The 23445-nt window shown below is 44.4% G+C and overlaps 1 protein-coding gene across 4 annotated transcripts in view; it reads right to left on the bottom strand.

Moving 5' to 3' along the window:
* Window positions 1-23445, bottom strand: part of STAT1 (signal transducer and activator of transcription 1) — a 43623-nt gene that overhangs the window by 4766 nt on the left and 15412 nt on the right. For all 4 annotated transcript variants that reach the window (XM_047773085.1, XM_047773082.1, XM_047773086.1 and 1 more), the window contains 17 exons: window positions 22682-22773; window positions 22321-22472; window positions 19258-19416; window positions 17071-17163; window positions 14669-14728; window positions 12159-12188; window positions 11966-12059; window positions 10783-10824; window positions 9532-9615; window positions 8988-9086; window positions 7751-7886; window positions 6054-6103; window positions 5251-5345; window positions 4364-4509; window positions 2409-2594; window positions 1386-1461; window positions 372-471 (listed from right to left, as the gene is read on the bottom strand). In XM_047773085.1, coding sequence (XP_047629041.1) covers window positions 372-471; window positions 1386-1461; window positions 2409-2594; window positions 4364-4509; window positions 5251-5345; window positions 6054-6103; window positions 7751-7886; window positions 8988-9086; window positions 9532-9615; window positions 10783-10824; window positions 11966-12059; window positions 12159-12188; window positions 14669-14728; window positions 17071-17163; window positions 19258-19416; window positions 22321-22472; window positions 22682-22773 — 1694 coding nt within the window. The remainder of the gene's footprint in view (window positions 1-371; window positions 472-1385; window positions 1462-2408; window positions 2595-4363; window positions 4510-5250; window positions 5346-6053; window positions 6104-7750; window positions 7887-8987; window positions 9087-9531; window positions 9616-10782; window positions 10825-11965; window positions 12060-12158; window positions 12189-14668; window positions 14729-17070; window positions 17164-19257; window positions 19417-22320; window positions 22473-22681; window positions 22774-23445) is intronic.

The raw sequence follows: 23445 nt of genomic DNA on the forward strand, positions 1-23445 counted from the left end.
ACCCCTATACACAGTGCCGAAATGACAGGCCAATGGAAAACATTTTCTCATCAGAGAAATCTTAGTTCCCTAAAATATGAGATTTCTACATGGACAACTTTAAAAGGCAGAGTGGGAACTTTTAAATATTTGAAATGTCATCATTTTTTGCAGTGCTAAATGCCAGGCATAAAAATCCTGGTGACAACGTGGCTTGTTTAAACACAGCAGGCTCCAACTTGTCACAACTCATCTAAAAAAAACCTTCTGGGCTCTGCCAGGGGCTCCTTCCCATGGCTCACAGACAGGCCCAGGGTCAGCCAGGTGCCCTCCCTGCCTTAAAGAGTGAATAGTGGGCATGCTCTTCAAGAATGTCCCCATGTCATACTCACCATGTCAAATTCTACAGGGCCCACCATTCGAGACACCTCGTCAAACTCCTCAGGAGACATGGGAAGAAGGTTGTCTGTGGTCTGAAGTCGAGAAGGGTGACTGCAACAGAGAGAAAAAAATAGGAAAAATGTTAACATCTTGACTATGAAAGGAGTGGTGCAAACTCAGCCATTTCATTGTGGGCCTGTGACTGCATCATTGCTTTAGATTTTTACTTCAGGGAAATGTGTACACTTGTAAAATACATTTGAAAAAACACAGACTGCAAGAGGTTCATGTGCCCAGCCCAGCCCTTGGGAAACACACTGGACTCTATAGAGAGGTGAGTGAGAAATAACCAGTCTGGATCCTGCGCCGCTTCTGCCTGGGTAAACCTGGGTGTGAGCGTGTGCAGCATGTCACCTGCAATGATGACCCTGAGGCTCACCCTGGCCCAAGAAGCACCAGAGAAATGTCTGGGGAGTCCCTCATCCCTACCTTGAGGTTTGTATGCAGATAAAGCTGCTCCCGAGGGTTTTTACATGAAGGCTACATCCATTCACCCCAAGACAGTGCTGCAGGCCAAATAACTGACAATGATTTTTCCAAAATTTTTTCTACCTTTTACAAAATGAAACAACAAAATAAAAGCAAGCGGAAAAAAAAAAGTATCTCAATCATTACTCTGGCCTTTTCTAGATTGAAAAGAACTGCTTTCCCACTCTGATCAATTTTTGTTCATTTTATTCACACTTTTCCAAGATATCAATTTGAGGGGAAACTGTATACCTTCAACACAACTTTGGTTTTTTTGAATTTTGGGTGTTTTGCTTTTGTTTTTAATAAAGGCAGTAAAACGCTGATAGGCAGTGACACCAGGATCTCTATTTAGGATCTTTCCAACATTCCAACTGTGAAGGCAGTAGGAGAAATTACAATGGAAAAGCAAAGAACAAGCATCTTCGACTGGCCCCAACCAAGAAGGGGGGCTTGACTGAGGATTTTAAACCTGTCATTCTTCCGTGTTCACTTACACTTCAGACACAGAAATCAATTCAGTCTTGATGTATCCTGTTCCTTTAGGGCCGTCAAGTTCCATAGGTTCTGGGGCTAGAAGCAAACACATTGCATACGTTTTCTGTTAGCAGCAATTACACAAGAACAACCAACTCTTTCTTTGATCAAGACTGGACTCTTTTCCCCAGCAGTTAGGTTCACCTCCCTGCCTGGTTCCCCGGAAATTGCGGTGGGGCTGCAGAAACAAGCAGCAGCAAAGGGGAGGAGCGTTCAGCACAGAGGTCAAGTGGAGAGGGTTCTCTTTCCAAGGTTTGGGATCCTACAGAAGTTTGTGGTCTTGGCCTGGTTGGACTAAAAAGACCCATCAATGTGAGCTGGGCGCATCTTTTCCTCAGAGTAACTGTGCTCATATTGAGATGATCGATCCTGAAAAGTCATTAACTCTGTTGGCGTGTTCCAAACCAGATCAGTCTAACTTCTACTTCCTCAAATGTGGTTCAGGGAAGACCAAGCATTGGGAAACCTGTGTGCTAGGCCTGCACCTGCTCTCAGGGAAGGGACCCAGTCACTGGGTTACCATGCATGCACCACTTCCCTTCACCCAGGCCTCAGTTTCCTCAATTGCAGGAGTGAGCTGGCATAAAACAGGTGACCATAGTGGTGCGGCCTTTTACCCCTTCCATGAAGTAAAAATGTAACCAATACGCCAAGACCAAAAATGGATTTTTCCAACACCCCTAGAATAAAAAACCATTTATTCATTTCTTCCTAGCTGTATCAGGCCAAATAAAGTGTAATGTTTCAACTGTGCGATGTTTTGAAAGCCTGCTTTTACCAATTCCAAAGAGGTGGTCGAGCGACACGGCACGGGTGGCATTTGTGCCGGCACCTGGCATTTATAGGAGGGCAAGGGCAGTGTGAGGGATTAAACTCTGTCGCCAGCAAACCTCCAGATAACGCTGGAAAGAGAACACAATCACAGGAACGACTAGGCTGTGCTATTACTCACCAGGGCAACGCCTGCTCACACTCCCACTCACCTTCCTTTGGCCTGGAGTAGTACTTTCCAAAAGCATGGTCTTTATCAATATTTGGATACAGATATTTCAGGGGATTCTCTGGAATATTTTCAGCGGCCATGACTTTATAATTGCGAATAATGTCAGGGAAGGTAACAGCAGAGAGTTCTTTCTTCGTGTAAGGTTCAACTGCATGGAAGTAAGGTTCTAAAAGGAAGAAAAGCGAAGTGAGTCCCACAAAATATCCCAGAACAACAGAGGAGAGAAACAAAACATTTCAGAGTTTATGCATTTCATGGAACCTGCTAAGAACTAACCACAATCTAGGAGTTACATCACCAAGAGCAGACTGCTTTATTTCTAAATAAATTATGATCTCTTCTTTAATACAGGGAAAAAAAAGGACTTCCCATCGTGGCCCAGTGGTAATGAACCCAACTAGTATCCATGAGGTTGCGGGTTCGATCCCTGTCCTCACTCAGTGCGTTAAGGATCCGGTGTTGCCATGAGCTGTGGTGCAGGTCGCAGACATGGTTTGGATCTGGTGTTGCTGTGGCTGCGGTGTAGGCCAGCAGCTGCAGGTCCAATTTGACCCCTGGCCTGGGAACTTTCATACACCATGGATGCTGCCCCCCGTCTCCCCAAAAAAGACCGAAAAAAAAAAAAAAAGAAAAAACCCCAGGAAAAATAAAAGGCAATTACTCTCAATAACACTGCATTTGTCATGATTTACTTAGATTTGTAAATCTAGCCAAAAGAAATTGATTAAACACCTTTAAAATAACTAATTACTAATTGGGGGGGCATCTTGGCTCAAGCCATAGATTTACTAGAAGATAAACTTTTTCTTTTCATATTGAAAAATTAAAATAAATGATAATACATGGAAAACAACTTTTTAAAGAAAAAAGACTATCTGCTATCTTTCTCTCTAGTCTGTAATGTAAAAAGTCAGTTTAATTCACTCCTGGACTTGGTCCCAGACTACATTCACATCCTGCTTCTGAGCTGATCCAGGATTTCACTTCGGGGGCACACATTCCAGAGGCTGCTGCCAGGTGCCCAGGGGACTCAGCTCTAGAACTTCAGACTAAAGCTTTGTAGCTGGCGCTACCCTGCTTGAACTTTCCACTTGCCAATGGTTTTCATCTTTGCCTGGTTTGCTGGCCCTATCTCCCAGCAAGTTCAGGAGAAAACTACCACAGGAGAAGGGCAGGCTTGAACATCCACACTGGGCTATAATCCCAGCTCTCCTGTTTTTCACCAGAAGAAAAGACACAACCAGAAAAGTATCCCATCTTTTTGCCTCTTCCCAGGCAAAAAGCATAAGTCACTGGAAAGAATTATATTTCCCTCCAATCCTTCAAACAGAGCAAACTCTAAGCAACAGTCAAGTTACCAATTGTCTTTATCATTGTCTCGTCTTACTGAAACCCATTTCTCATTCCCTACAAACCTGTTTCATAATGCTAAGGTTTTCTGGAATTGTCTTGCCATGGATAGAAATGGTAAAATAGAAACTCAAGATGTAAGCAACCCAGACAAACGTGCATCTGCTCTGTCTGAACAAAGGGGGAAGGCTGTGCCCAGCCCCAGGACCTCTTCGCAGAGCCTGCCCTCATCTGCACATGTCCACGTAGGATTCCCCTCCGTGGGTCTGGAGGCTTACACTTGTACATGATGGGTTTCCTCCCAAACTGACTCACATCCTTCATCTACAGGTAACAAACCTGATAAAAAGGAAAGGATTCATCCTTGTCTTTAAAAAAACCATCATTTGCACAGTATGTTTCAGGCAACTAATCCCTAATTTCACGATGATGTATTAAATCCTATAGGGAGGCTCAGTTGGGGGTAAGTATAGGAGCTAAGATTTTCTGTCAAAAGCTCATTGTTTGCATGAGCTGATGTGCAACAATGCAAAAGGGCTTGCACTCGTGTTTGGAATTGGTGTGTGTGCAGGCACCCTCGCTTACCGCCTCCGTTCTGGGACCGCTCCACCCACGTGAACGTGATGGCCCCTTCCCGGCAGCTCTCACTGAACCGCAACAGGAACGTCCCCGGCTGCTGGTCCTTCAGCAGAGCCCGCTCTCGCTCCTTGCTGATAAAGCCCACAATACACCTGGATGTGGAAAGGGAGTGATGGAGCTACTCTGAGTTCAGTCATGATTGTAATTTTCAAGTTAACTTACAAATCAAGAGGACTGCAGCTTGACAAATGAACATAAGATAAAAATGTATCAACTATTTTAATGCTTTAAAATCTGTTTCACATTTCACTCATATGTATACATGCTAAAGTCCTGGACAAGCTCATTAATATGGTGCCAGTAGAATACTACAGACAACCAATAAATACCTGCTGGATTAATTTCATTTTCTACTACAAAAATGTCTGAGTTTACGCATCTCTTATAGCGAAGAGGAAGGCTCAGACAATCCATGTTCATATCCAAGACTTATGACCAGGTTAAAGCCTCTGCTGAAATATCAACTGACCCTGGGAATAAATTAGAAACAACTTACCAAGTTAAAAAAGATTTTTTTTCTTTTCTGAGAGGCAAGAAACTAGGTGCTCAAGAAATTTTTGTAGAATGAATGAATGCATGAATTGCACTCGGGGCTTTCTAATTTAGCTTTGAAAATGCAAATAGACATATACTATGATAGGTATAGATTTAATCTTATGAGGGTCCACTATCATGAATACCTGAAGGGACAGCCTGTAAAACAGCTGTGTGCGTGAGATGCACATAGTCCTGTCAAGTAATGAAGTCTGTCTGGGTCAGGCCTATCCCAGCCTTGCAGTAGGGAGCGTGTGCTCAACATATGTTTCAAGAATACATCTATCAATGGCCCTTACCCATCATTCCAGAGAGAGAGCAGGTGTTTCTTAATGAGTTCAAGGATACTTTCAATCCAAAGCCAGAAAGGAAAATTTTTGTCATTTATGTTTTCCTGCAAGTATACAAATGCATACATTATGAACCACAAAATCCAATACAGTGACTTACCATGCCTCCTCCCACCGTGGGATTTTAGTTTGCAAAGACTGCCCAGCTGCCAAAGCTAGGGCTGTCCCCTCCAGAGAAGGCCCTCCCTCTTATCAGCATTCAGACACCAAGTTCTCCACTTCCTGAGCTGGGCTCTGCTTCCCTCTCCAAACAGCAGCCACCCGGCCAAGGAATGACCTCCAGGGTGAATCACGGAACATGAGCTGCCTTCATTCGCACTACTAATATCCAGTAGCACAAGCTTGTCAACACTGTCTGGTGACCCTAGTGGCGTCTGATTATTCCCTTCAACTGGTCTCACTGCTGGAGCAGACTCGGGCAAGCTCATCTGGCCCTGCAGGCCAGCCACATCGGCACAGAGCGCATTCCTCATGGATGGGGCTGAAATGCCGCCAGGCCAAGGGCCACTGTGAGCAAACAGAAGACTCACTTCGGATATGAAAGAATGTTATCACACAGGCAGGTGCTTCCTGTCAGGCTCACACTTGGAGACTAACCTTTGGAGCTGAAGGAAAGTAAACAACTTGCCCTTGGGGCTCCATGGGTAAGAGAGGAACACGCCAAAGTAAGCACAGGGCGGTCAGCGTCACGGCGAGAACTCCTTTACACAGAGTGTAAAGAGCTCCAAGTCTAAAGCCAAGACAGTACCCACCTTACAGAACCTCGTCCAGGGAATAAGACCGTCAGGGCCAGCAGTGGGACCTAAACAAATACAAATAAGCGTTTTCAGGAAATGGAAATCGATTCTGAAGCTTTGGCTGGACTGATGGCTCTTGTATTTGCTCTCAGAAAGCCAACATTCAACAAAGGAAGGTTGTATGTACCTGGCTGAAACTCCCAGAGGCACTAATATTAATTACCTGCACTTTCTAGAGAACCTCCACCTGGTCCCTCTTTGTGCAGCATCGTTTCCCACTGCCTGCTTCCCTCTCCCTCTACAGTAGGCTCCTCTTCCAGGGACCCTACAGAGCTTTTTCCTAAGTTTGAACTAAGATGAAAGATGGGCCCCTAGGAGATCTATTTAACTGACACTTGACTTTAGAAGCTTATTTTAGATGATAGGCATTTCCCTCAGCCCTCCTCCAAACAGGACACGGGCTCAGGGAGATCAATGCAAATCAAATGCCAAGTGAGTGAAATGAGAGAGGGCAAGGAAGCCTAGTGGTTATCACTACAAAGTGAAGTGGCCCAGGCCGTAAGAGGCTGTGAGCCCACCATTTCCTCACAGAGAACCACAGATAAGCCATCACAGGTGGAAAAGATATGTCTTAATTCGCTGCAAATAAGGGATTTCTCACTTTTTACTAAAACAGGACAAGGTCCCCACTGTGACAGCTACATGGCCAAGAGAAGGCACTGCTGAGAGCCATTTGGTTAGGAAAAGCCTACTGGTATTTGCAGTACATGAAGCTCTGCTACACAGTAAGCAAATCCAGAGAAAAGGTACCCATAGATTTTTAAAGAAATAGTTCAGATACTCCCATGCACTGAAGATCTGACCTTGAGACCAAGAGGTCTTGGATTTGCTTAGTGTGGAAGACTAAAAAGCCCATGACATTAGCTACCGACAGGGAATTTTCTAGCATGGCTGGGACCCTGCCCATCAGGCACTGCTGGTGACAGGCATCCTCCTGATGTGGGCCGTGTCTCTGCCCACCTAACACAAGACACCTGGGTGTGTGCTGTGTGGGCAGCCCCACGAACTTATTCTTACCATGCTGGGGGCTAACTTTTTTCTCCCCAAGGTTAATATGACTTTCATCTTTCTTATCAAAGAATATTCTAGCCACAAATAATACATTTTACATAACTCAGAAATCTTTCCCTTAGGAACTCTGCTCAGAAATGTTAATATGAGATAATGGGGAAATATTTCATTTTTTTTTTATTGTTTCTTTTGCTTTTTAGGGCTGTACCCATGGCATATGGAGGTTCCCAGGCTAGGGGTCAAATTTGAGCTGTAGCCACTGGCTTATGCCACAGCCACACCAGATCCAAGCCACGTCTGTGACCTACACAACTCATGGCAACGCCAGATCCTTAACCCACTGAGCGAGGCCAGGGATCGAACCCACATCCTTATGGATACCATTTGGGTTTGTTACCACCGAGCCACAAAGGGAACTCTGAAATAATTCATTTTTAAAATTTTTTATCAGGTCTGTATCTCCTCCCAAGGTGAGGCATAATTTTCACTCAGCTATAACAAACCGCAGCTGGAAAAGCCAACAGATTTTTAGCACTCTTCTACCTTGAACAAAATAGAGAGCAAAGAGAGAAAGGGGGGCAAGCCAGGATATTTTTATGAATTTCAATGGTTAGATATATAAAAAGTTAATATGTTCATACCAAGAAGTTTCTCTCCCAGCATGTTCAGCTGGTCCACATTGAGACCTCTTTTGGTGACAGAGGAAAACTGCCAACTCAGCACCTCTGAAAGCTGAGACCATCGTGCACAAGGTGGGTTCAGGAAGAAGGACAGATTCTAGAGAGAAAACACCCAGAAGTTAAGAGCTACTAATGAGTCACCAGTCACAAGCTTGGCATTGAAAAGTGGAGCCGTGCCAGAGTTCAGTGCTAACCTCTGTGACACAGACATTTTCACAGCAGCAGAAGAGAAATACAGTCGATTCTCATTACTTGTGGATTCACATTTGTGAATTCATCTAGTCACTAAAATTTAACTCCAGAATCAATACTTGTGGCACTTTTTCAGTCATCTGTGGACACACCCAGGCACACAGTGGTGAAAACCTTGAGCTGCTCAATATGTGTGTTTCCAGGTGAGGTCAAACAAAGCGACACTCTGCTTTCCTGTTCACAATCATACTATAGGCGGGTGTCCTTTTCGAGGTCTCTAGTGACATGGTTTTTGCACTTTTGTGTGTTTTTGGTTGGTGATTTCCTTTTTAAAATGCCCCCTCCTGAGTGTAGGGCTGAAGTGCTGTCTGGTGTTCCTAAGTGCCTTAAGGAGAAAATGCATCAGATACAAAAGCTTTGTTCAGGCGTGAGTGTGAGTGATAATGCTGTTGGCCATGAGTTCGATGTTAATGAATCAACAAATGTACTAGATAAGGAATCCTTAAACAAAACACGGCTGTGTGAACAGCTGATACAAAGACTGTGACCTGAGGCTCACAGGAACCAAACCCTGAATGTGCCGGGTGCAATGGCTCAGTATTGGCTAGTGTGGTGTTCACAGTGACTTGAAAGAACATAAGCAGAGAATCGACTGTAATTAATCAACCCTGAGCATCCGCATTCTAAGAAAGGGCACATTTGTTTAGCGGATGTATACATTTTGTTAAAAAGAATTACAAAGGACCTCTTCCACAAGAAAAGTTATGAGAAATCATCTGCTGTTTGAGCTTATTCACATGCGAGGAAAGTCCTAATTCTCATTTCTCATACATACACACGCTTCACTTTTCCAGAATTACTCAGACCCTCAGCAATGCCCCTTGACTTAGGTCACTCCCCCTGCCCCCCTGTATCTGGATCTTAGGGGTTCTTTCAGATAGGCAGAAGCTAGAGCATGGGGGTCTCTTGTTAACTCCTGGTATGAAAGTAGATGTGTTCTGCATACCCTGGGTTCTGCCACCAGCATGTTGTACCACAGGATGGAGGCCCAACCGCTCGGGAGCTGGCTGACGTTGGAGATCACAACGACGGGCAGAGAGGTGGTCTAAAAGATGACAGAGACCTTGAAATCATCTGAATCACAGAAATATCCCCTTCAGACCACTACGGCAGCCTCACAAGTAAACAAGGGATTCGTCATACATGTGTGCATATTTTATGCTTGAAAATTAAAAACGTCAAGTTACGTTCTTGTGTTCACAATTTATCTTTCATATATCTTTTCAGTTAAGGAACATGTTTCAATCCTTTATATAAAAAAAATTAACACAGAACATCTCGACTGGAACATTTAAGCTTATAGTATCTGAAGTTCCTTTCGGTTCTGCCTGAACCGTTAAATTAACATCAAGGGAGTATTGGCTAAAAAAGACGGTTTTTTTCCCAACCATCAGGTAAATGTGTCTAAAATAAAAATTAATAAAAATACATGTAACGGTTTACAGTAAAAACAAATAAAGCTTCCCATATTTGGAACATGTAAGTCTTACCTCAAGGTCAATGACCAAGCCAGGCTGGCACAATTGGGTTTCAAAACTAAGGGAATGAAGCTCTTCGGTAACGATGAGAGGACCCTTAACAGAGAAAAGGGAAACGAAAGCAATACAGTGACTGACCCTGCAATTTTTAAGAGCCTACTAAGCATTTTTTTGGCAACGGGCTGCAGAAAGCCTGAAACCACCAACTACAATTCAGAAGAAAGAGTCCCGTTTTTGACCCTTTATCCCAGACTTAATTACCCCAGGTACCTATCTCAAATATAAGTGTTCTCTCAAATATAAGATTTCCAACATCATGGCAAGGGTTTTGAATTAAGGGGAAAAAAATGTCGACAGGAAATAGCAACTCCTAGTGGAATTCATGACCTGAGGCCTCCACAGGGGTGGGTGGGGTGGAGAGTGTTCAGCAGAAGGGCCGATTTGCATAAGCCTGGTGAGTCATAAAGTGACTTGCTTTCAGCAGAAATGTTACAGTGCCCTACGTGCCTTTACACACATCATCTCATGCGAGTATCACAGCAACTCAGAACCAGAGAGGGAGTGGGAACTAAGTCCCTGGGAGGCCGTGAAGATCCAAAGATCCAAACCAGGGCTAAGAAGGCCCAGGCCAGCACCTGTCCCCCTGTTCCACACGACCTCTGCTGGTTGTCAGGGGGAAGGAAGGACAGCATGCTGGGCAGGCACAAAGGATGAAAACTCTTCCAAAGGAACTCCCGGTATTCTGTCCTCTGCCCACCGTTCACATTTGAATGCATCACAAACACAGTGCCTCAAGGATCCACTGTGAAAAGGAAACTGACAGAAGGATGATGGCCCTGAGTAGGTGACGCAATGGCAGGAAAACGCTCTAGGCACACACCGTTTTCAGCAGGGCAGTCGTGAAGCTGGCCTCTAGTTCCTGCTCTGACAGTAACTCCCTGTGCCCCTAAGCTACATCCTGCAATCTTCCTGTGATGCAATTTCTTCACCTGTGAAACACTGAGTAACACAGCCCCCTACTCCTTTGGGCTGTGAGGGTCTGAGAAATTGATGTGCAAAATCATTTGACAACCACAGAGCACAAGCACAGAGTGGTTTTACTGTTATCTCAGATACACCACGACCCAAAGCTCATCTGCTGCTCTTCTCTGCTGGGTCTGCACCCCTTTTGTGAGGCGTCCCACCATAGCCATTGGGGCACTGAACCAACCTCAGTAGACAGACCTGCTAGTTCAAGGCCAATCACAACAGAGAAAGACTCACCTCGTTGGTTCTGGCGCCGGCATTTTTCTGTTCTTTCAGTTGCTACAAGAAAGAAACCACCTTAGTAAACAGCACAATAATCACCAAAGTTGCTATTTTCATCTACAAAACAAACCCAAGTGAGGACTCAGGAAGACTGAAGGAGGTGAGATTATTTTCAGAATAATGAAGTGACCCCAGGGTGGGCTCGTGAGCCAGGGGAGAGGGGGGCCTTTCTGCAGCAGCCTGACCACGGCAGGGCTCAGAAGAATCCTGGCATCTGGCTCCTTTTCCCCATCACCTGCGTCAGCACGTGCTCCCTGGGCTCAGGGCACAGCTTCTCCAGCCTCCCACTGCCCTTGGCAGAGTCCCCCAGGCTGTGCCCAGTGACTCCAGGCCTCAAAGAGTACCCTCCGGGGACCTCAATCCCTGAGGTTTTAAGGAAGCAACGTGGAGCCCCAAGAGCAGCTGTGGACACCCTCAGGCTCCCAGGCTGGACTAAGGTTTTCACACAAGGCCTAGCTTCCTAACTATGAGTTTGGGGGTTCACAAGATGGTTGCCAGTGAAAGGGTGCCTTGCACCTTCCTGTGGGCTTCGGCCCAGGGAACACACAGGACTCGGCACCGATAAACCCGCAGAACTGGCAGCCATGGGTTTTTACAGAGTGAGTTGAGAAGCACCCCACCCACCCACCCCCGCCCATTAAAACCTCTCTGCTGATGTCACTGCCCAGTGCCCAGGCCCTACTCCCCTTGAGACAAAGCGCTCAAGACAGTGGTTGTGGGCAAGACCCCAAGAAGGTAAAGAAGGGGCTGAGCAGAGACTCCTGAGGTCTGGAGAAGGAATGGTCAGCATGTGGAGCAAAAATAACCTTCGAGAAAACAGCAAGATTGCAAGAGTGATCCCTGCAGTCCTGGGGTACAGATACCTTACGTGCACACTGGTTTATGGAATATTTTACTGAAATCACTACTTCTCAAAGAGGGTCTCTCTGGGAGACAGGCTGGCAGAAAACAGAGTGAACAGTCTTGGATGAGGAGGAGGAACCAAGATTCCCCAGGGGCTGCCAAAGCCAACAGCCATGAACTCTAGGTCTCCTCGGGGACGCCCTTCCCATAACACAGGGTACACGATGCCTCTCAGTCACAAATCAAGTCCTAATAAGCCCGGCACAACAGAAGATGGGGAAACTGATGCCCCTACCAGGTGTCTGAATTCTGCCGCCAGACTCCCATTGGTGGACTCCTCCATGTTCATCACCTTCGTGTGAGTGCCCAAAATGTTGAACTTTCTAAACCTAGACAACACAGGGTAGACACACTTAGAAGGCTTGGAACTGTTAAAGAACACATCAACAAAGAAGATGGCAAAATAGAGCACAAAATACGTCACGTACCCTTTTACTGTATTTCTTTCACTGACATCTCTGCAAGGAAAAAAAAAAAACAAACACATGTATACATGCCATCATGTAGGTGTATTTAAAATGTGCACTGAGTTTTAACAAAAATATAAACATACAAGTAAAAGATCAATAACAAATCTCTACCTGTGGGTTTGCAACCCTTTCATTCACTCACTCGGTCCCTCAAATCAACCCACACTAGCACTGCCAAAGATTGCTGAGTGACCTTGGGCAAATCAACTCTCTGGGCCTCGCCTTCCTCATCTGTACGTTGCGCTAACAGCACCAACCTTACAGGATGTGGGGAGGAGTCAACTAGCTAACAGGTAATGAGAGCACAGAGCATGTCCTCAGCTAATGCAAGCCTGTGTTACTGCTATGCACTGAGCAGTTACTCACTGTGTGGGCGCTGCTGAGCAAGCCCTGAGGAACCAAGCAGAGAGCCCTGCCCTGTGGTTACAGAACCCACAGGGACCTTCCAAAGTGACAGCTCGATCCTTATTTTTATTGTTATTTTTAATGCTTTCAGGAAAGTACTTAAGTAGTCAATTATTTAAGTCTGAGGTTAAAATCTTGAGAGACCCTGTATCTCATGTAAATTCAGCAATAATGTCATGTTCTAGACAAATGATGCCTCTGTTAGGTGTAGGCATCAGTCAGAAATCATTAGCGCTCACAGCTGAATTAGCTTCTCAGCTCAACGGGTTCAACACTTTTTGAATGACAATCACCATCAGCTATGAGTGTCTAATTTTCCTGTTCGCAAAAAAAAAAAAAAAAATTACACTTGATAACCACGAACATTTCTCATGACCAAGAAGCCAGCCTTGGTACACAATGATTAGCTAACTCGACACTTCATTTGAACATCATTGCTTCCTCCTAATGTCTTTTTCCTGTCCCAGGACTGCCAGGACCCCAAAACACATCTGTTGTCATATCACCCTAGCCTCCTCTGGACTGTAACAGTATCTCACATTTGTCTTTGAAGTTCTTGACAGTTATGAGGAGCACTGCTCAAGGATTTTACAGAATGTCCTTCAATGTGAGTTTCTCCAATGTGGCATCTCATTTTTTTTGAATTGTAGTAAAATATACATAATGCAAAACTTACGATTTCAACCATTTTAGGTGTACAGTTCCGCAGCATTAAATATAACTACATTGTTGCGCCAAAAAAGAATTTACAATAAAAGGAATAGTATAATTATAGACACAAAACCACCTTGTCAAAGCCAAGAAGAAAACTCAGGACTGGATCAGACAGAAAAGACAAAAGAGCAAGAACAAATTGAAAGAGAGACTGAGTTAAGCAGAGTATGCTAAACTGCAGTGGCCATAAAACCTCTGCAGCTCTTCCCTTCAAGAGACAGAATGTCCTTCCCTGTCCCTGGAATCTCCAGGGACTCTGACTTGCTTTTCCAAACACAATGGATGCAAGTGCTGCTGTACAAGTCCCAAGTCTAGCCTAACAGGTCTAGCATGCTGCTGCTCTGACCCCCTGGGAAACTGGTGCTATGTCAGAAAGCCCAGGTTGGCCTCTTTGAGGGCCCCACAGAGAAGGGCCCAGTTATCCCATCCAAGACCACAGAATTTAACAAGGCTATGCTAGACGCAGCAACAACCAAGCCAGCCTGGACCAGAAGGACCACTCACAGCCTACAGAATAAGAGGTGTAAAATGTTTTTTAGTTTTAAGCCACTTAAGTTTTGGGGTGATCTGTTATGCAGCAAAAACTAACTGATACACAGAGAAACCAAAGATGATGGGAGAAAAGACAAAGGCACAGACCATGCTACCAAGAAGGCCACAGAGGAATGGAAAGAGACAAAAAGCCAGAAGAAAAGGATTTAGATTATTATAAATGGTTATGAAACTTAGTAAACCAGTATGTTATGCATACCAACAAATGCATTAAGTATATAGGGGGGGTTGGAAGGATGCTGAGCCATCTTGTTCCTTAATATAAGTGGCTAGGTCACTGCCAGTCCAGGTCCAAGATCTAAGGACAAAATAGGATTGGCTTGCTCCATTTAGACCCTGTGGGAGACCCTGTCCATTCCTGGGTCCCTACTGCCCAGAAGAGTCAGGTACGAAGCCAGCAGGCTCCACATAGGCCCCTGAATGCTGTCAGCTTCACTCCAGAAACAAGGCCATACTGGCTGCAGAATCACGGCAGCCTACAGGATTTTCAGCCTGTGTTGATGGAGGGCTCCCTCCTCTGGGGCTGGCCTAGGAGAGGTAGCAGCTGCTTGGAGACCTGATCTTTACAAGCTCATATGCATAAAATGCATCATTCTTTTGTTCATTTATCATCTAAAAAGGTACAGGCATGTTGATACTAATTCTAGGGGAAGCCCCCAAAACCCAGAACAGGAGCTATGAACTTAAATCTACTGGGATCACTCACAAACTGCTCTGATGCATCAGTCCACATTTGTGTTAACAAAAGCAGCTTTTCAATAGTACATGTACCTTAGGTAATATTAAAGATATCTTACTTATCAAATAAGACTTTGACTTTCAAATTATAATTCAGCTCTTGCAACTTCACCAACAGTCTGCAAAAAAAATAAAATAAAAGTCATAATTACTTTTAAAAATCATCTATCATGGGAATTTCCATCATGGCGCAGCGGAAATGAATCCAACTAGGAACCATGAGGTTGCGGGTTTGATCCCTGGCCTCGCTCAGTGAGTTAAGGATCCGGTGTTGCTGTGAGCTGTGGTGTAGGTCACAGATGTGGCTCGGGTCTGGCATTGTTGTCACTCTGGCATAGGCCAGCAGGTGGAGCTCTGATTCGAACCCTAGCCTAGGAACCTCCACATGCCGCGGGTGCGGCCCTAAGAAGACAAAAAAAAAAAAAAAATCATCCATCACAGTTTATTGTACTAATTCTTTATCAATGAATGAAGAATAACCCCCACTCCATAGTTTTTGGTTTACAAACAATGGAAATGACATCCTTGAATGTCTACTTGGATTTTTTTTTTTTTAAAGTGTATTTGTAGGATAAATTCCTAGCTGTGAAACTGCTGGGACAAAACTGTCACATTAAATTCTGACAGAGAGCAGCAGTGATCTTACATTCCCACCAGCCATCAGTGAGTGTACCTACTTCCCTACATCGCCATGCCGACACTGGTTTTTATCAAAATGCCTACTTCGGGGCTGACTCTATGGGTAAAAACAGTGAGCATTACTTTTTACTAAAATGTGTACCTAACGCTTGTCCTGTCAGGAGAAAATAAAAGGTATCACCCATGATCAGGAGAATGAGGGTCACATCTGTAATCACTCCATGGTGGTGTGGGAAGATGGAAGTCAGGAGCCCTGGGCTGAGACGACTGCATCCCTCTGCTAGGACAAGAGGCTGGAGACCTGAGGAAGGAGCCCCTCACTGGATGGCTCCCTTTAGCGAAGCAGGGGATGGGGTTAGATTTCCAGTCCCTGACAACTGTGAGTTCTAGGACCCTGAAGGTGCCAGGGTGTGGTGCTATAACACTGTCAGCCAAGAGGCAGCACCTGGACCTAACCCAGCAGCACCCTAGGAAAAAAAGGACCTGGGCCAACTCTGAAGGCAAGTCCAGCTCTTCTGATACCAGCTGCTCATCAGCAGAGGAAGAGCTAAATGAATGCAGCCATGCAACAGAAGAAAGTAAAGCCACATGTTGTCACTTCTATGATTTACTATAGAGAAAAACAGGTGGCCAAATAATATAGTCAGCAAAACCTTAGTTTTTAGCAATGAAACATTATATGTCATATATATGTTTGTGTGTCTATGCATTAAAAAAGACATCTACATAAACACAACATGTTTATTTATATATTTGTGTGGACACGGACAAAATTCTAGGAGGACTGACACCAAGCTGTCTACCATGGTGGTCTACAGATATTTAGATTATATACAACTTTGAGAATCTGATGAGAACTATGAACACAACTCACCAGAAAAACGTACATGGTCCTAAGTCCACATTCACACACAGTGCATATATTTTGGGGGTGGGTATGTAAAGGTCAGGATATGAGCTTATGCTCAGACAGATTAAAGCTGCTGAAAACTTTTACCCTCTACTACATGCAGTTCTGCAATTGTGAATTCTTTTTACAGTAAGCATTCATTGCATATTAAAGTTTCAAATTTGTGTTAATTTCTGCTGTATAGCAAAGTGATTCCGTTATACATATATTCTTTTTCATATTCTTCTCCATTATGTTTATTACAGGGTACTGAATATAGTTCCCTGTGCTATAAAGTAGGACTTTGTTGTTTATCCATTCTACACATAATAGTTTGTATCTGCTACTCTCAAACTCCCAATCCTTCCCTCCCTACCCGACCCATGATGGCAACCAGAAGTCTATTCTCTATGTCTGTGAGTCTGTTTCTTTTTTGTAGATATGCTAATTTGTATCATATTTAAACTCCACATATAAGTGATATTATATGGTATCTCTCTGGCTTACTTCACTTAGTATGATAATCTCTGGGTCCCATTCATATTGCTGCATTTTTTCATTCTTTTTTTATGGCTGAGTAGTATTCCATTGTGTATATGTGCTACATCTTATTTATCCATTCATCTGTCAATGAACATCAAGGTTCTTTCCTTGTCTTTGCTATTACGAACAGTGCTGATATGAACACAAAGGTGCATGTATCTTTTTAAATTATAGTTTTGTCTGGATATATGCCATTACAACTGGGGAAAAAAAATCAGGTATGCACACATATCTCTCTTATATTTCCAGTTTGAAGAGAAATGACAGACTCTTAGGTATTCTAAATAAGAATTCATATTGAAATGCCTACTATAAAACCACTTCCTCTAAAGCACCCTATATAACACTGTTGAGAAAGGAGATATAGGGGTTACCTCTTTTCTTTATTACCTCAACTTCACAGTAAATTGTACTCCAGTCTTCAGGACCAATGGCCTCTGAGGATGAGTTGGCATGCAGGGCTGTCTTTCCACCACAAATGAGCTGTAAATTCCCAGCAAAGAGTAAATAAGCATTTCCATTAAGGTTTGGGAGTAAAAAGTTATTTTCCTTAGAGAGGGGAGGTGGTCAGACGGCACAAGCTAAAAAATAGTGTGAAAGATTCTAACAAGTTGGATGAATAAAGTCAGGTTTTCTAGTCATAAAGAAATTCCCAAATCTAATTTGCACTCAACAAAATCAGAGTAATCATAGTGACCTGTGATACCCTTCCACAGTAAAAATCCTGAATTGGATTCTGTTCATTTACAAATCTGCATTAACAATCAACACTGCAACTCAGTGCAGTGATGACTTCACAACATATATAAATATCAAATCATTATGTTGTAAATCTGAAACATATGATATTTCATACCAATAATGTCTCAACTTAAAAATAGGAGTTCCGGAGCTCCCATCGTGGCGCAGTGGTTAACAAATCCGACTAGGAACCATGAGGTTGCGTGTTCGATCCCTGGCCTTGCTCAGTGGGTTAAGGGTCAGGTGTTGCCCTGAGCTGTGGTGTAGGTTGCAGACACGGCTCGGATCTCGTGTTGCTGTGGCTCTGGCGTAGGCCGGTGGCTACAGCTCCGATTCGACCCCTAGCCTGGGAACCTCCATATGCCGCGGGAGCGGTCCAAGAAATGGCAAAAAGCCAAAAAAAAAAAAAAAAAAGAGTTCCCGCTGTGGCACGGCAGGTTAAGAATCCAACTGCAGCAACTTGGGTCACTGCAGAGGTGCAGCGCACTGGGTTAAAGGATCTGGCATAGCTGCAGCAAAGGTCATGGCTGCAGCTCGGATTTGATCCCTGTCCTGGGAACTTCAATATGCCACAAATGTGGCTATAAAAATAAATTTTTTAAAAAATAACAAAATAAATTTTGCTATAGTCGAAAATGAACCGTGTACCACCATAATATGAAACAGACATTTCAACATGCATTGGAAAATTGCTCTTCCGGTAAAACTGTTTAGTAATATTTATTAGCTAATCAACATTTCCAAAAATTATTTTTCATTTAAAAAAAATGAAATTTGCATTCTAAAACCAAGTAAACATCCTTAATTATTACAAAATTCAACATCTAGGCACTCCTGTTTGAATATTAGCCATAGGGAGCCAAAGGTATTTATTTCTATTATGTCAAGTTAGCATTTTAAAAAACTGCATTAAGAACTCTACTCTTCTACATAATGCCACTGTGATTTACCTACTAAGCATGTGTGGAACCCCCCCAGACATGCTTAGAACGTAAAGAGTAACAGCCATGAGCAAGGACCGCATAGGCCAGGGGTTGGGGGGAGAGATGACAAAGGCATGTCTCTGTCTACTAGGACTTTCCAATTTACAACAAAGAAAACAAAAATACACAGACAATGATATAATAAAGCCCAGAATGGGAGAAGAATAAAGAACGAATTATGTAGATCTGGGAGGGAGACATCTCCTTGGGAACTCTGGGATGATTTCATGATGAGATATAAGCGGAAACTTTCAGGAATCATAATTTTGACATGAGGCACAGGAAAAGGCTCTGGAGCAGAGGAAATACTACTGGGAGACACGGAAAAGCAAACATGCAGGGTCCAGGTCTGCCTAGAGATGGGGTACCTGTAGAAGCTAATTCTGGGGTGGCTGGCAAGGGCCAGGCTGTGTGTGGTGGGGTCCCCTCAGATTAGCAGGTGACACAGACTGAACTCTGGTCTGGGACAGCACATGGTCACAGGGACTAAGGAAGAAGGGGCTGGAAAGGGGCCATTTGGAGGCTACTACGTAAGGGTTCAGCAGAGAGGATCTGAGGGTGTGAAATGTGATGCAGCCACAGAATGGGAAAGGGACAACAAATACCCCGAGACTGGACTCAAGAGGTCTTGTCACAGACTGGCCACAGGGAAACAAGACTAGACAGCAGTCTAGGTGTCCACAAGAATGACAGACCACTGGCATAAACAGGGAATTCAGGAAGCCCTGATTCAGAGAAACCATAAAAAGTTTTACATAAGCTATTCAACCCTTTTAGATTACCTGAATTACCATAGAATTTTCCTCTGGGTAAAATTATTGCAAAAGATGCAGAAACATCTTCCTTGAGTTACCTTTGAATGAGCTGCTGGAAGAGGCTGAAGGTGCGGTCCCACAATGCTTGTTTGTTTTTTGTGATAGGGTCATGTTCATAGGTGTATTTCTGCTCCAATTCCTCAAGCTTTTTAAGCTGCTGACGAACCTGCTGCAGACTTTCTGCAACTATGGTGAACCTAGGAAGGTACAAGCCACAGGAGTCTCCGTCAGAAACAGTCCCTGAGCAGCCTGGACTACAGAGAACCACGGAAACCCACGAGTCGTTTTTTACAGATAACACATGCCATTATCTGCCCAGCTCTGCACTGCCAGGAGAAACAGAGAACACACCTTGTCTTGGTGCAGGGAGCTGTGATTTTCAAGAAAAAAATGAGGTGCGCTGAACGATTACAGTTCAGGTTTAAAAAATAAAAAATCAGCATATGATTGAGATGAGCCAGAAGAGAGATGGGTGGGGATGGGGGCTTCTAGAGGATCTGTGACTTCAACTGAACTGTAAGATAATTGGGACTTAAAGAGACAGGGCAAAGGGGGAGGGGCAGGGGCAGGAGACACGGCAAGGCAGATGCCACCAGAGGTGATATGGGAGGCGGTGAGGGGCCCCTGCAGATTTTCTATCAGGACAGTGACACTGTGCAGAGAGAAGCAAGAGGGCAGCCTGGGAGCCCAAGAAACAAGGTGCAGAGTGGGGTGCAGGCCAAGTCAGGAGGAGAGGAGCAAAAAAGGGTTACTGCTCCACCAACCGGAAAGGGGAAGGCAATGTGCATGACCCACACACTCAGAGGATATATATGAACCAAGGAGGAAACCCAGTGACCGCTTTCAGGCTCCTCCGTCCTGACAGTAAACACCAAAGGTGATGTAGCCTCTGAACCAAGTCCAGCTGCAGAAGTGCTATGTTATTGGCCTGGAGTAAGGACATCTCCCCAGTGAAAAAACACCTCCTGCACTCAGTGGTTGCATTCCCTGAATCCAGTACAAAGCACCAAGAGCAGAGCCCTTAGTCATGAAGTGAGAGGTAGGAGAATGGTGGGGGGAGGGCTGTGACTTCCAGAGGAATTCTAACCCAGTGATTCCCAGCCTTTCTTGTGGCTGGACACAAGAAAATGACAATCCTTGCACAGCACGGTGGGGGGGCAGGGGAGGGCATTCACCTCTCAAGAGGCACCCTGTGGCCTAAGGTGCCCACTGGGGGCCCCAAACAGCCTGGCATCTCTCTGGCACCTAGGGGGCATGGAGTTCAGGGTCACACAAGGTGCACAGGGGTGCAGTGGGCTGGGAAGCTCCGTTCCTGTCCATGAGAAAACTTGGATAAGGAGTAGCAACTAATAGAATAAAAATAAATGGCTGAATGTTAACTGAATTAAAAAAACAAAACAAAACAAAACAAAACCAGCAATCCAGGAGTTCCCACTGTGGCACAAGAGGATTGGTGGCGTCTCTGCAGTACCAGGATACAGGTTCAATCCCTGGCCTAGAACAGTGAGTTAAAGAATCTGGCACTGCCACAGCTGCGTATAGGTTGCAACTGCAGCTCAGATCTGATCCCTGGCCCAGGAATTTCCCTTAGGCCATGGGACAGCACCCCCCCCCCAAAAAAAAAAGCACTCCAGAAAGTAACCATGAGGCCTCCGGTCCTTGCGCCCTTCAGAACTATTTCAGACTACCACCCTCTCCGCTTGATTCCTCACTCAGCTGTCAGCCCTCCCCTGGACTCTGAGAGCATGCTCAGAGCAGACCAACTCCTTCCTGTCTGCTCCATCCTCAGACTGCATCCAGAGTGACGTAAATGAAGAATCAGAAAAGTAAACCTCCACTTCAATAAAAGGATGGCTCACCAGTGCCCCTGGGTGAAGTCCTGGAGTTCCCAGCATGATGGGTAACCACCACCACGCCCCAGCTCCTGCCAGCCCCACTCTCTCCCTGTCCCCCCAGCACCTGACTCTTCAGCCTTCCGGTAGGAGGACAGTGGGCCCTGCTCACCTCTCCTCCCCACCTCTGGTCTACAGGAAGTTTTCCTATTCACTCTCAAGTTGGTGTACAACTTCTCGATTTCATCTCTCCTGGAGTTTCTTCATGGTGCAGCCAGTTAAGCATCCAGTATTGCCACTACAGCAGCTCAGGCTGCTGCTGTGGCAAGGGTTCGATCCCTGGCCAGGGAACTTCCACATGCCACAGATGTGGCCAAAAAAAAAAAAAAAACCCAAAAAATTTAAAATGAACAAAAAAGGAGTTCCCATTGTGACTCAGTGGGAACAAATCTGACCAGTATCCATAAGGATGCACATCCAATCCCTGGCCTTGCTCAGTGGGTTAAGGATCCTGAGTTTCCATGAGCTGTGGTATAGGTCACAGGCATGGCTCACGTCTGGTGTTGCTGTGGCTGTGGTGTAGGCTGGCAGCTGTAGCTCCAATTCATCCCCTAGCCTGGGAACTTCCATATGCTGCAGATACAGTCCTAAAAAGAAAAAAAAATAATAAAAATCTTTCCTGGTGACCCCTTCCTTCATCCTCCATGAACCGTGGATGGACTCTGTCCGAGCCTGACAACCTTTCACCACATAGTCATTAAAATGCCCACTTCCTGCCTCCACACTGAGAGCTCTGAACCAGCAACAACCAAGAATCATTTACCTTGGATTTCCCAAGTCCTAGCCCAGTGCCTGGCGTACAGCATTTAATAAGTATTTACTAGATGGGTGACTGAATGAAGAGCCCACCAACTATGGTTTTATGTAAGCCTGGAAAATGCCTCAAGCCCTTCTGTTTATAGTAAAACACTGGGACTCAAGCTGTTAAATGTGTGTGTGATGACCATGTCACTGGTATTTTGACACAATCAAATGACACGTCCCACAGTGCACATACAGCAAGCAGAACGTGACTGAATGCAGCCATGGGTGTGATTAAGACTGTGCTTTTCAAATGAGGGTTTCCAGGTCAAGAAGCAGCTGGACTTCGTCAGTCTCTAAAGCAAAGGTTTGACAGGGTCTGTTCAACTAACACAGTTGGAATGTGTACTTTACGAGCTTATATGATTAGCCAGTCAGCTGCCAACTTTCCACTCTGGAGACCCTCACCAGTTCTGCAGCTGATCGAGGCAAGCGTTGGGGGGTCCCCCGATACAGGCACTCTGCTGTCTCCGCTTCCATTCCACCAGTTCATCATTAATCAGGGCTTTCTGGGTAAGTTCGGTGACATTCAATAACTCTATTATTTTGTGAACTACTTCCTAAAGGTAGAGAAAGAAACAAAGTGAATAAACTCATCTTTAATCACTGAACTTTAAAAGATTTTTTTTAAAGCAAAACAAATATTCTTTGGTCTCAACTGGGGCTCTAAGCCAAGTGGTTATAAAAATAATTCTGCCTCTATTCTAAACTTCAAGTCCATGACTTAGTCTGTGACAAAAGCAATGTGTTACTCTGGAAAGTGAATTACCTTTCTCTTGTTGTCAAGCATTAAATACATCTTTTGGAGTAACATCTGTTCCTGTTTCTGATCGTTCTTTGCCACACCATTGGTATCATGTTCTGGGAAGTGGGAGAGACAGCAGATAAATTAAAAAATATAAAAGAAGATATACCACTAAAGCCAAGATTCACATACATTTAGGAGAAATATGACCCAAATTCTATCTAGAGATAGGACATTTTTCTTTTGTTCAATAATGATCAAAGAAGACCAAACTTTAAGCTAAGTACAAAAACTGGACATACTGAAACAAAGTATTTGTTTTTAGTGACCCCCTCATGTCAACAGGAAAGAGTACTGTCTGGTTCTTAAGCCACTTTTAGAATATTACCTAAGTGACAAAATTCAAAATCTCAGATAAAAAACTGACACAAAGCATATGTGGCTTGGAAACAGAAGCAGACAATTAGAAAGTCGTAGTTGAGGTTTCTTTCTCTCAAACTTTTACTCAAATTATTACTAATAATCTCTCATTTTAACCATGGTATTCTCCAAATGACTACTTAAAAGACCAGAGTTCTAGCAGTACCCAATGCACGCTTTTGGGTTCTTTTCAGTGGATGTCCTGTCATCATTAAAAACAAGCAACAACAACAAACCACAGCAAAACTTTTAAAATATGGGGGAAATGCTGAACTTCACCTGTGGCGTATAGACATGGAGCTGGAATGTCTGAAAGAACTTTCAGTACTAGGGCAGAGGAACGCCACACACCTGTCAGTCTATGTCAA

This window comes from Phacochoerus africanus, chromosome 3 (genome assembly GCF_016906955.1).
Source record: "Phacochoerus africanus isolate WHEZ1 chromosome 3, ROS_Pafr_v1, whole genome shotgun sequence".
NCBI lineage: Eukaryota > Metazoa > Chordata > Mammalia > Artiodactyla > Suidae > Phacochoerus > Phacochoerus africanus.